Source organism: Esox lucius, chromosome 3 (genome assembly GCF_011004845.1).
Source record: "Esox lucius isolate fEsoLuc1 chromosome 3, fEsoLuc1.pri, whole genome shotgun sequence".
Taxonomy (NCBI): domain Eukaryota; kingdom Metazoa; phylum Chordata; class Actinopteri; order Esociformes; family Esocidae; genus Esox; species Esox lucius.
The window spans coordinates 27,844,561-27,858,442 of NC_047571.1; the positions used below are offsets into that span (position 1 = coordinate 27,844,561).

The window sequence follows — 13,882 nt, forward strand, 5'->3', positions numbered from 1 at the left end:
CAAGAAAAAGCCCATGACACAGCTCTAGGAAAGTTACCACGTTAGAAGTGGCGAGAGCAGATGGGAGCTGACAAACAAAACTGTCTTACTACTTTCATAGTGATGCCTTGGCATGATTTTACAGGCTTTGTATTTTGTTAATATTTAGACCCACTACAAACTGATGGGGTTGACAAAGGGCACTCTATGTGCCTTTCTTTACAACTTCATTTATAAAAGTTCATCTGTGGCCTAGGGTGTTCCTGAAGTCTTTTTGTATTTTTTATTTAACCTTTATTTATACAGGTTGTCTCATTGAGATGAATATATTTTTCAAGAGAGAGCTGTTCCGACCAAACTTTCCCAAAATGGCCTTTGTATATCATAATATCCTATTGTTTAAGCCAACGTAAACTCAGAGAAGACCAGCCATGGGCAGTATAATGCTCACAGGGTTGTCAGATGGTTTTGGTTGGTGATAAATCCTATGGCCCATAGTCTAATGGTTGAGACCTGAGTATAAATAATAATGTCAATGTAGTCTAAGATAGACTTGCAAGTAAACCATACCAGCTCTCCTCTGGCCTCCAGATAAAAAAAAGCCTAGTGTTGATAAGCCTATTCTCATCTTCTTTAACAGGTTTTCAACGGTCTTTAACTCAATACGATTAAAAAAATCTGCTTGATGTCCACCCAAACCCAAATATCTATATGTTTTGACTTGTTCTGTCCTTCCAAGGTGGCGATGATGTTATCAAGCTATTTTGCATTAGATTATACCGTGCATTAATCCTCAGGGAGTAAATGAAGTGTTGTAGAATAAAGCACATGGCGAAATGGTGTTTTGGACTTTCGACTGGAATCGCAAACGTTCCACATGTAGCTAGGGCCTCTGTGTTAGTCTGAGGGATACATAATGTATTTGCACATCCAATAAAAAAGATACACATCAAAACATTTCTACGGACAGTTTGTAATTCCTGTATTAAAACAGAATAGATTGAAGGTTGTTGTTTAGTTCTAGTTTAAAGGAGTCAGGACACGGAGGTAGGCCCATAGCCATTCTAACTCTGTTTCCTATAGGTTTCATACGGACCGCATGTAAATAATTGCCACAAATCAGTCACAAAAAGTCACAAATCTCTTTCTGCCAAAATGATTTCTAGGGCCTTCATGTGTCTTGTCGTTACCTTGTTGATTGGGAGCTGGGCCGTTGGGGTACATTCCTGTTCACTAATGGTCTGCAAAGTTATCAGTTGCGGCTTAGTGAAGCTTAGAACAGCTTCATTGGAATGTAATAGCCAGAGAACTTGTTCCCCATTCAGACTGGCTTAATCCCTTCTTCAGGGACTTCTCCCACAATTACAGATTCACAGAAAGGAAAAGGGGACAAGAGGGAGAAAAGAAAACTGCAATCAGCAGCGAGATGAAAAGAAATGACTGACACCGAAATGCCTGTGACATCGGACCTCAGCAGCCTCAGGGTGGAGCTCACGCCATCTCCAGTCCCACTCCTCAACCCAGCAAACACCATGTAATTATTATCTCCATCATAAAAGCCATGTTAAGTAGTGCCTCTTTATTCAAATGTAATCGTTAGCCCCCTCTTTTCATGTGGCTAGATTTGACAGCTTGCCTTTGATGTTTGATGTCTCCAAGCTTGAGCCGCTTCGATTTCGGAGAAGAATCACTCACAGCCTTGGGGCCCCAAACACAAGCCCCACGCCCCACCCAGTCACTGCTCCTGCTACGAGCGTCAGCCCACTTTTATGTCAATAATGTTTAAAACATCACTAAGCGGGGGAGTGTTAATCACTAGACGAGTGGAACGCCCATGTTAATGACCCAGGGAGTTGGGTGAAATGTTAAATCAAACACAGGCATTTTCTGTCAAGGCCAGCATGCAGAACTTTCTGGTATTGTGGGGAATGCTCTGCTTTATGAAAGGTCTGAATTTAATAGACATTCTGTGCTTCTACTGCTACCTCCACTGATCGCCAATATATAACACTTTGACCAATATAAATGTAAAGGTAATTTCCAGTTGAACTGATGTTTTGCAGCATTTACCAAAACAGAGCCCCTCGCCCCCAAGTGGGAAACTGAACTTAAAAGGTTCTGTAATGCCATACGGCATGAGTAGAGCCCCAGAGCTGGACCACACACTGGACCACACACTGGAGCACACACTGGAGCATACACTGGACCACACCTTGATCCACACACTGGAGCACACACTGGAGCACACACTGGACCACACCTTGATCCACACACTGGACTACACACTGGAGCACGCTCTGGTCCACACACTGTACCACGCACTGGTCCACACACTGGAGCACACACTGGATAACACACTGGTCCACACACTGGATAACACAGTGAGAACATTTAAGATCACACTGGAACACACACTGACCTTGCCAGCAGGCACCCACGGTCAGCTGTGTATCGATTGATGAAGGGTGGATGGGCCAGTCATCGGTCACCAGATAGGGTTCATAAGTCATGCCGTCCACAAATAGTGTCACCATTGGGAACTCCACATTGATCACGTAGTAGTGCCACTCCTTATCACAGATCTGTAAGACATAAGGACAGTGTTAGCATTGAGTTAAACCTAACAATAAGCTGTGCAGATCTAGGTTTTTTGGACCAGAATATCTTCTGGTAAACCTCCCCAGAAGATTTATGAACAATCATTAAAGTTAGTACCATTTCACAATATGCTATCTTTAATATGGCTGAGTTCAAGTTGTCGTAAACTCCTACGAGGCAGTCTCTCCATCCCACTCCCACATTGGGTACTGAAAAACACATTTCCACTTAATTCAGATTCATTCCACTATTCTCTTGATCATGTATTCTCTATCCCAGGATCATTAATGAAGTGCAACAGTAATGAGTTGCTCATTAAAGGGAGATGGATTTGTGACTGTCAAGTCATTTTCATCAAGCCCAGATCACTAGCTCATTCCAAAACCTTTGGCACTTCGGACTCCCCCGGGGCCGAAACAAAGCCTATCAAATCCAGCCCTCCGCCAGCCAATCGAAGGGACATTGACCCAGCCTAGCTCTTCTAATAGTGTTCTGTCCCCCCTGGCTAGAGGTTGTTTGCTGGCATAGCCACGCAAAGATGTTTGATCAGGGGGTGTTTACGGGGGTGGGGGCGCCGGGGTGTGGCAGACAGACATATCAATGGGACACCGTTTTTCATGAGAGCCGCACACCTGTTCCGGGAGTGTGACTAGCATTGGGGATTTTATTTTTAGAGCGAATAGCAGAGAATACAAAGCTGACTTAATGAATCTCGTTGGGATTCTGAGCCTACAACGAGGAGGGGCCTATGGGTGCTAAAGCTACAGTGAGGTGGGGGCTATGGGTGCTAAAGCTACAGTGAGGTGGGGACTATGGGTGCTAAAACTACAGTGAGGTGGGGACTATGGGTGCTAAAACTACAGTGAGGTGGGGACTATGGGTGCTAAAACTACAGTGAGGTGGGGACTATGAGTGCTAAAACTACAGTGAGGTGGGGGCTATGGGTGCTAAAGCTACAGTGAGGCGGGGGCTATGGGTGCTAAAGCTACAGTGAGGTGGGGGCTATGGGTGCTAAAGCTACAGTGAGGTGAGGGCTATGAGTGCTAAAGCTACAGTGAGGTGGGGGCTTGGGGGCTATGGGTGCTGTGGTGCTTCTGGGAACAAGATGGCCCAAGAGTGAAAATTCCTGTGAAAACTCCCAAAACACAATGTGAAAATCAACACTGGATTGAAGCCTACAGAGCCTCTGGAACAAATTTAGAGGCCTTCACTTTATCCACATTCAGTTTTTTTCTAGACTGAGGTTAGAATCATATTTGTTGGGCCATCAATCTACACACGGTCCCTGTGAAGAGCACAAGCTATGAAAATGAAAGGCCAAGAAAACTACAGGTAATCACTACAGTGTAGAGCAGTGATTACAGTGTACAGTGAACAAGAATATTTCATACTTTTTCTTTTCATAATTTCCTTGAAAACGGGAGGTAAGCAACATGTCCGACAAGAAACCTAAATGATTTCCTGGATGGAAGATCGACAGAGTCTATGGTTACGCATATTTAGTCGGCCAAATGATATCCTCGCCACCAAATATCTGCAGACCTCTTTTCTAGTCTTCCATTCGTCAAAACTGTGGTGTGATGTCTGGATGCTGGCATTATTTAACCGGTGAAATGTGCACGTGTGGCCAACCAGAGTGTTTCATGAAGTGATCTGCGTTCAGATGCAAAGGTCATGACTGGTTGAGTTCTAATATGAGGGAGGTTTGGGGAGAAAACTTGAGGCCACCAAGCCGACAGAGATAATAAGCTGGGACGCTAAATGAATAGGGATTATGTAAACCTCCTTATCCTCTTCTCCCACCACTCCCAAATCCCAGTTTAACTACTGAGCAAACATCACATACTAACTCAGAGCAACGTCTGTGCTGGTAGAGAAAGACAAATGCATGTTTATCATGGAGTTTTTTTTTGTTGTGTCTATTTAGCAGCTTTTTTACTGAGATTACTGGTTTAAGACTGGTTTAAGTGGTACCAATAGTTCTACATTACGGTTGGTTTAGAAATTATCAGTAGCACAGAGCAAGGGTAATCTTTCAACTACCAATTCCATTCCAAACTAACCTTAATCAGAATTTGAGGGAGCTAAAGTCTATTAAATGGACTGTATCAAGGTAGATAATGGCCAAACGGTTTGTTGCTAGATGTCTCCAGAGTGCTCTGAGGGTTTCATCATTGAAGTATTACAATATCATGGCTGGTGTGGATTACCAGTGAGCCTCGGACAACCTCTCAAGGCAGCCAGCGTCTCTCTACCTGCCTGTGAATGGACAGCTTCACTACTAAGCATTTTTTGTACCAGGTGCAAAGTTCACCAGGCAAACAACACTATGTCTTATTTTCCTTGATGTTTCTTACCTCTCCTCTTGCCACTTCAGTTGCCTTTTAGTTCTGGTCTCCTGTTTAAATATCCTCTAGGGCAGTGTTTCTCAATCCTGCTCCTGGATGCCCCCCTGCCCTGCATGTTTTAGATATCTCCCTGCCCTAACAAACCTGATGTAGCTCATGAAGAACTTGATAATAAGCTGATCATTTGAATCAGGTGTGACAGGGCAGGGAGAGATCTAAAATATTCAGGGCAGGGGGGCGCCCAGTAGCAGGGTTGGGAAACACTGCTCTAGGTAAATCAGTTACAAAATTTTGCATCTGGGGATAAATTGCAAATATGTCCCTTTGTCACAGTAAGAACAGAGAGACTAGGATACATACTGATGGGGCTTTTAATGTCACAGAGAGACTAGGATACATACTGATGGGACTCTCCATGTCAGAGAGAGACTAGGATACATACTGATGGGACTCTTCATGTCACAGAGAGACTAGGATACATACTGATGGGACTTTTCATGTCAGAGAGACAAGGATACATACTGATGGGACTTTTCATGTCAGAAAGACTAGGATACATACTGATGGGACTCTTCATGTCACAGAGAGACTAGGATACATACTGATGGGACTCTTCATGTCACAGAGAGACTAGGATACATACTGATGGGCCTTTTCATTATAACTCCAGAATATTCTATAAATGGACTGAGAATTAAAAAATACACTCTAAAAAGAAAAGTTTCCAGGAGGATTCTGAAGGAGAACCCTATAAGATCTTAAAAGCTTTTAAAGGGCTTCTCAATAAACCAATAAGGGCTTCTTCACAGTTTTCATAAAATGCTACCCTTGAAACGGATTAGTGTACTTTTAAAAGTGCCCCTTGAAAATCATCTAGGTTTGGGGTTCCCTCCAGGCTTACATTTGAGAACCACGCCGAAGATCATTCAGGAACGTATTTATTTGTTCTATGTGTTGAGTCAGTATTGAGTATCAAATCCCCCTCATCGCGCCGTGCCGTTCCTCTAATGAGATGCCACTTCCGTTTGGGTGTTGTAGGTGACAATGAGGTCTGCAGGCTGAGTTCATCGTCACTGCCTCCTTCACAACACAACAGATGTCCCTAAAGCAGTGGTTATGTGGCTGTTCCAGAAGGGTGAACGCATAATTTTTCACCAGCTTACAGAACATGCGCCTTGTAATGAAAAACGCACAAGGCATTAATCTTAGCATGACAGGAGGGGATGTCAGCAAGTTACAAACAAATACAACCAAGCACTTTCACACACACACACACACACACACACACACACACACACACACACACACACACACACACACACACACACACACACACAACCAAGCACTGTCACTCATACACAGATGCATCCAAGAAGTCACACACACACACAAACAAGCACTGTCACACATACACAAAAACACACACTATTCTCTCTCACACACAAAAAACAATCTCTAATAAACTCACAAAAACACACAAAACCAAGCCCTGTCACTCACACACAAACAATCTCACACACACGCACGCTTGTTTTATTATACTTGTGAGAACTTTTTTGGCATCACAATTGATTCCCATTATAAATTCCTCTTATAACCCCTAACCCTAACTTTAACTCTGATCCTGACCCTAACCATAACCCCTAAAATCCCATTAAAACCCCAACCCTAACTTTAGCCCCAAGCCTAAAAAGCAATTTATGTAAGTCAGGACCAGCAAAATGTCCTCACTAATCATGATTTACAATGGCTTACTATATATATGAGGACATCTGGACCTCAGAAGTATAGTAGAACATGAGCGCGCGCTCACACACACACACACACAAACACACACACATACACAACAAACACACACACACACACACACTGTGAAATAAACAGCAGTGACATTTGACATCTGTTTTCACTCTGGTTCCACTGTTAATCCGTCATCAGATTGTAACTTGACCTTCAGATCAAACAGAAGACAAGCGTGAAAATGAAGAGCAGATAGTGTGCAAATCAGTGTCTGCCTCAATCATGTTGAGTTTCTCTGGTGTGTTCAGAGGAATGCTATGTTCAGGATGAACACTGACATGTTTATTTTCTCTCATAAGGCATAAGAGGCATTTTGAGCCCTAAGGCAGACCCCCCATCCCCCAGACGCAAGAAACAAAACAAATATTAACATTTATAGCTAATAATTGGTTCATCTGAGCGGGAGGATGTCTACAATACTCCTGAATAGAAATACGAGTATTTATCCTTAAATATGTTTATCTGTAAAGCCCTCCAGCAGAACCGACCAGCACATCTAACTTCAATCATTGAAGTTAAATATAAATTATAGTAAAAGGAAAAATGACTTTTTAATGCTGAAAAAACAGAATAAAAAAAGAAAATGTTCTCTAGATGAACATACTGGTTTTAAGCCTTTTCCTTTGTATTGTTTTAAATTGTTCTTATGGGGTTTTATTTAGAGCCTTTGTGTTATTGTTTTAAATGTTCTCAGTATGTCTTCCTGAATAAATAAATTAGCCTCTTGTTTTCCGATCATAGGAACAACATTGACAGTCGACATTTGAATTATGTCTAGCGTCGGCCACAACTTCCCTGCGAATGTTAGAGAAAAACAGTATGCCCTATTGGTTAGAGAAACCGTAGACGGTTCCTTAGTTAACTGAAGCAGAAGCACAAACAATCGCTGTTTAACTCAAGTATTGTGCTGAGGTTGTCTGGGTATGTTTTGGTTGCATTGTAAATCAGTGTCTATCAGTCACATTTGCCAATCAATTTGTTCTATTAAAACCACTCTCACTATGTTTTTATTATTAAGGTTTACTATTGGCACACACAAGTTCACAAGGCAGTTGAATCCAACACTATCCATACGCATCTGTTAGATGGCGTTCCACTGACAGTCTCTCCAGCCCCGTGTGGACAGAGGTTTAACGGTGTTCAGCAAACAATAGGAACATTGTGCCAGTGCCGCCAATAACTATGGACTGTATGAAACCATCCTGACTGATCAGCGTTTTTGTTCTAACCATTCAAATGATTCAATTTCCATGACTCACTAGTGAAAGGGGATTACTGTCCTACATGGTTGACAAACTTCCTGTGACATCATTATTGCATGCTGATGGAACAGATGAGGGTGAAAGGAGTGACAGCGCGCACTCTCTCTCTCTCTCTCTCTCTCTCTCTCTCTCTTCCTCACTCTCTATTCACCCTTCCTTCTCCTGGCGCTTCTTTCTCTCCACCTTCTCACAGATAAGGAGTCCATGCTACATAGCCTCCAATACAAAGGGACACAACACAGCCTATTGAAGCATGAGATTGACTGGCTGCAGGAAGTGGACTGATGGTGTCGAGAAGAAACGGGGGCCAGGGCGACCCCCACTGTCACGCTCTCTTATGGCCCACTCCTAAACGACCACGTCCCTTCGGGGGAACGAAAAAAACGCCGTAACACTCTATTAGGCCATTTCCTTTTCCCCGGTAAGGTGAGTAATCAAGGGTGGGGTGTAAACTACAAAATGGTGTACTGTCGTGTCAAATGATGGGAGTCCAATTTTCTGTACTTCCTGGGTTATTACATTTCTGCAGCAGGGAATGTAATACAAAACAATGGAGTTTTGGGCCAAAGGAGTGATGTTGGGTTCATTTGTCCAGAATTGGACATCAGTTGATGGTGCGATTTTTCTCTGAGGGCATTTGGTTTCAGTAGGACTGTAAGCGATCATCGGGCACCTTTATTCCAGAACTAATGTTGAGCCCCAGCCTGGAAGGAACAGCACCTAAAACGTGACACGTCCTCATCGTATATTAGGATGGGGCTCAACGGGACCTTAAAACAACCCACCACAGCTCAGGGAGACACTAGAAATTCCAATGTAATGATTGAAATGGGTGCATCTATTTGAACTGAAAAGGAAGTTCCATTTATGTTGAAACGCGTGTAATTCAATTCCATTTGAGTACCATCCTGTCATATCTATACTTCCAGCATGGATTCATGCTCCCAGAAATGCGCTGAAAGTTGCAATTTGTCAAAGTGATCAAATACTGACAGTGGCAGTACTGTTGATATGTAAACTAGTTCCCTTGTGACACACACCTGAATGGCGACCACATTTTGTGGCCAGGTGGGTTTGGAAACCGCTACATTGCATGCTGGGAAATACGCTAGCTCTGCGCGGGACGGACCGCCAAACTCTACGGACGGGCGATACTGAGTGGCCCATCTCTACGTGTCTGGTTGGCTTCTTCACCGCCCTCGCCGGCCCAGGTTAATTCAGGGCTTCATATTCTCAGCACACCGTACGGAGATCCATCAGCAGGGGAGGCAGCAGCCTTCACACATCACCGCAGAGTCATCAGTATGTCAATAATCCCAGCCAGCGGTCGGAGCTACTGTGGCATTCCTCTGGGCTAAAGGTGTGTGTGTGTGCGTGTGTGTATGTTAGGAGAGAGAGAGATAATATGTGCAGGTATTCTCAATGTGTCTCTGTGTGAGTATCTCTCCAAAACAGGCTTCTGCGTTCGTCTCCTTGTGCCCCTGAACAATGTAATAAGACAACAAAACAGGACCGTAATGAGTCAGGCAGCACTCCTGCGCTAGCCCCGTGGCGCGCCAGCCTGCTCAGTATGGCGCTGCACGCCTCGGCACCAGTTGACCCGGCTGAACAACAGAACCGGCATCACACCGGTCAGATGAGCCCGTGGAGGCTGTGTCAGGCTGGGGCCCGGGCATTCAGAATGACCCCTATGGTTGACCCCCTGAGGGCCAGCGTTGCTCACCACGGCAGCCGGCTCTCAGGGGCCGGAGCTCGAGGGATTCTACATCTCCGTGGGACGGGCTCACTCAACGCGTGTGGGAGGGGCTTACTTAACGTGTGTGGGAGGGGCTCACTCAACGCGTGTGGGAGGGGTGGCCTATCACACTTTGTGACTGCGGACCAACATATTTGAACGACTCTGACTACCAAGAAACGGCCCGAGATTGCCACGTTGCGGCGTGCCGACCTGTCTTTTGTCCCGGTGTGGTTGTCCAATCCTATTCTCCAATCCTGACTGAAAGACTTGCTGGCTAACTGACATGAAAAGCACTCTTTTTTGTTACAATGTACAGCATTTCCAGTCCCTTCTTGGCTGTGAATGAGGCTGTGTAAGGGAAAGAGAGTGAGAAAGAGCCCTATAAGTCGTCTCCTCCCCTGCAGGGCGTGACCCGCTGGTGTAATCCTGCATTATTAATTCCAGTCCATTACACGGCAGAGCGGTGGCACGGAGGTGATTGGGTTCCACGCTGCACAGGTAGAGAAGGTTGTCTATCAATACACTACGGAACCACAGCGGCACGGAGCGCCGTAGTAGGAGGGATGGGATTTAAAGATGCACGTCTCGTTTTAATAAAAGAAGTGACTGTAAAATATAACGTGTAATTACTTTTGATATACAGGTAGCTCAGAGTTTATTTTTAAAACAAGGAAAGGCATGAGAGTCCCTGGAAAGGAACGAGAGAGAATATAATAAATCTCTCTCCATTACTCTTTCCTCCCACCCTCTCTTTATCTCCATTTTCTCTATCTGCCCATCTCTCTATGACTTCTTCATCTCTCTCTCTGATCTGTCCATCCCTCTCATCTCTCCCTGTTGTTGGCAGATGAGTGAAATCGGTCCTGTTAATGTAGAGATAGAGCTGTAGTAGGTCTTAATAATTTAGTATTCATGATTATTTCATGGCTTTAAGGACTTTAGGTACATCAGGAATTGGCTATTATCAGAAAACTGAGGAAGGGAGAGGGAGGGAGGGAGAGGGAGGGAGAGGGAGGGAGAGGGAGGGAGAGGGAAGGAGCGAGGCAGAGGAAGAGAGAGAGGAAGAGGATGAGATGAAGGAATACAGAGGAAGAGAGGGAGGAAGAGGCGGAGAGTCAATAAGTCTGCCAAGCACTGAGATTCCTCTGATGTTTTTGTCTATTCTATACTCTCATACTATTTTACTGTGTGTGCTTCTCAGAGAGTTTGGAGAAGGTGACATCAAATCTACCTAACACTGTGGAAACAGGAGCTTCAGAAAGCATCCACTATGGATGGCCCTATTAAGTTGGAACTGAACTCTGTTGTAGGTTTTGTTTTGAGGAGGACAGCATGAAAGGGTTTCAAAAAAGACAGCCAGGAAGTGTTTCAAGAAACCTACTGGCGCTACTAATAAATGGATAACTTGTGAGTCACAGAATAACTGAAAATAAAAACCATATCCAATAGAACAGACTGGACTGGGTGATGCTTTAATAAATGGCCTTCAATGCCCCCCTGAAAAACAAATTACTGTACAGTCCATTAGTATTTAAAGAGTGACACAAGTTTTGTTGTTTTTGCTTTGCATTCCAGCCCGTTGGATTTCAAATGATTCCTAAAGAGCATGGCCTAAAAATACCTGAAATAACCCTAATAACCCTAATAAAAAAAGCTACTGTGGACATATGAGAAGTACAACCAAATCCCTCAGATTTCACTGGTACGGCAGGGCAATGAACCCAAACATTCAGGGCCAAAATTTGAATGTTGACTGGTTAAGTCAATCATCCTACCTGAATCCAAATGAAAACACGTTTGACTAAAGACAGGACTGAAGGCAAATATACCGAGAAACAAACAGGAACTAAAGGTGGTTTAATTACAGGCCTGGCAGAGCATCACCGGGGAAGAAACCCAGCCTCAGGTGATGTCTATGGGTCACAGACTTGAGACAGTTATTGAACGCAAAGGATGAAGTACATTATGACTTTCTTTAAGATTATTATAATTTATATTTACATTTGGTTCCCTAAAATGGGGGGAGGCCAGTCACACTTGCTACAGACAACATTTTGGTACTCACTTAAAAATCAACACTACATATATATATTCACAGTGTTATTATCAAGTTTTGAAAAATGCATAAATATGCATGAGATCTTTATTTAGACTTAAATGTTCTCTTGCTATTCTTACACTACAAAAGCTTACTGGATAGTTATTTTACTTCACTTGAAGCCTATACAAGGGAAAAGCAATCTTGCTCTTCCTTGCTAAATTTATGTAGCACATCAATAGGCTACAGCATTCAAAACAACAGTGCGAGTTTGAAAGTAAAGCAAGAAAGCCAGATGACCTGGGATTACATTGGTTGGTGATACAATGATCCTAGCTAGATTACAACGCCACAATGAATAATTATATAATCATGTTCCACCAAGCCCTATTCTGCTGGAAACGTTATTGAAAATGACATATAAATAACTGCACACCGAAAACCCTGGGTTTTGAACGTTTCGTCACAAGATAACTACATCTAGCCTAGGCAACCACTTGGACAGACTCCCCGTTCAAACTCAGTGGTTCTCAGCTACGGTTCGGGTTTTCATTATGTTCCTGTGATCGGGGACCAACTCAGACCTGGGACAGGTGTTTCACGCCTCTCCTTCCTTTCTCACCCAGCTGCCACTGATCTACAGCAGAACATGGAGATCAGAGCTTGGTCAGACTCCCCCAGAAACCCAGAAACGACATGGGCTATCACACTGAACTCAGCGCGGTGGTTTCCAACAGATAAGCACACAATGGCTGTAGGACTGAAAAGCTCCCAGGGTCACTTTCTGCAGCTGCGACAGCGACCGCAGACGAATAGAGCTTAACATCAGCCGATGTGATTGGTCGAATCAGGAGATGTTAATCACGAGCCCTCTTTTCAGGATGTGCGCTAAGATGTGTCAGTTGTGTTATGCGAGTGTATGCGATTACCTTGGGAATGCTCATCGATGTGTTGACCCTGCCGATGTGGACAAATATTTTGCCATCGACCTCGTGTGACATCTCACAATTCTGTGAAATGAATATCTGGCCTGTCAGTGTGCTTGATTCATTGCTTCTGGTTGTTATAGATTCCTTCTCCTGGTGAATATATAAAAGCTCATTTGTATGGGTTTACATCCAAACCACTCCATCGGTGCTCTGGCTCTTTGTTAAGCTGCTGGTGTTAATATGTCCTTGTGACCATTCAAACACAGCAGAGATGTAAGACACTGTTGGTACGTCCTTGTGACCATTCAACTATGGCTGTCTTCCGTCTGTCTTCGGTAGTGTTCAGTGTGTTAGGTAGTGTTCAGTTTCACTCCAGTTCACTGATATTAACATTAGGTGGTGTTCGTTGTTTATTAAGTTGTGTTCAGTGTGTTAGGTGGTGTACAGTGTGTATTAAGTCGTGTTCAGTGTGTTAGGTGGTGTACAGTGTGTATTAAGTCGTGTTCAGTGTGTTAGGTGGTGTACAGTGTATATTAAATTGTGTTCAGTGTGTTAGGTGGTGTACAGTGTGTATTAATTTGTGTTCAGTGTATTAGGTGGTGTACAGTGTGTATTAATATGTGTTCAGTGTGATATGGGTGGTGTTCAGTGTGTGCGTGTTAGGTGGTGTTCAGTGTGGGTTATGGTGTTTAATGTGTGTTAGGTGGTGTTCATTGAGGACTAAAGGACCTGGGGCTGCTGCGAGCTGCTGATAGCCTTTCTGGGTTCTGGGAGTGAGTAATAGATGCCGGTATTGCTAAGTCCATTAACCCGAAGAGGTAGGGAGGGAAAGCAAAGGAAAAGGGTTTTTGTGTGTGTAGCATGTGTGTTTGTGTGTGTGTGTGAGTGTGAAGTATGTGTTCGTGTAGTATGTGTGTGTATGTGTGTGTGTGTGTGTGTATGTGTGTGTGTGTGTATGTGTGTGTGTGTGTGTGTGTATGTGTGTGTGTGTGTGTGTGTGTATGTGCGTGTATCACTCGTGTGTGCCTGTTTTTCTGTTCCATCGATGCAGAAAACGAAACCCGCAGGAATAGCACTTTCTTCTTCTCTGTCTGTCTTTCTCTCGCTCACAGAAAAGAGTGGGGGAAAATTGCAAAATCAATAAGGCTAAATGGAGTTGCAGCGGAAGCCGTCTGTTGTCATCTCAGCGC

At 43.9% G+C, this 13,882-nt stretch overlaps 1 protein-coding gene across 2 annotated transcripts in view; it reads right to left on the reverse strand.

The window, feature by feature from the left end:
• Positions 1 to 13,882, reverse strand: part of clstn2 (calsyntenin 2) — a 166,418-nt gene that overhangs the window by 12,544 nt on the left and 139,992 nt on the right. For both annotated transcript variants that reach the window (XM_010888625.5, XM_020045473.3), the window contains exon 9: positions 2,399 to 2,561. In XM_010888625.5, the coding sequence (XP_010886927.2) occupies positions 2,399 to 2,561 (163 nt within the window). The remainder of the gene's footprint in view (positions 1 to 2,398; positions 2,562 to 13,882) is intronic.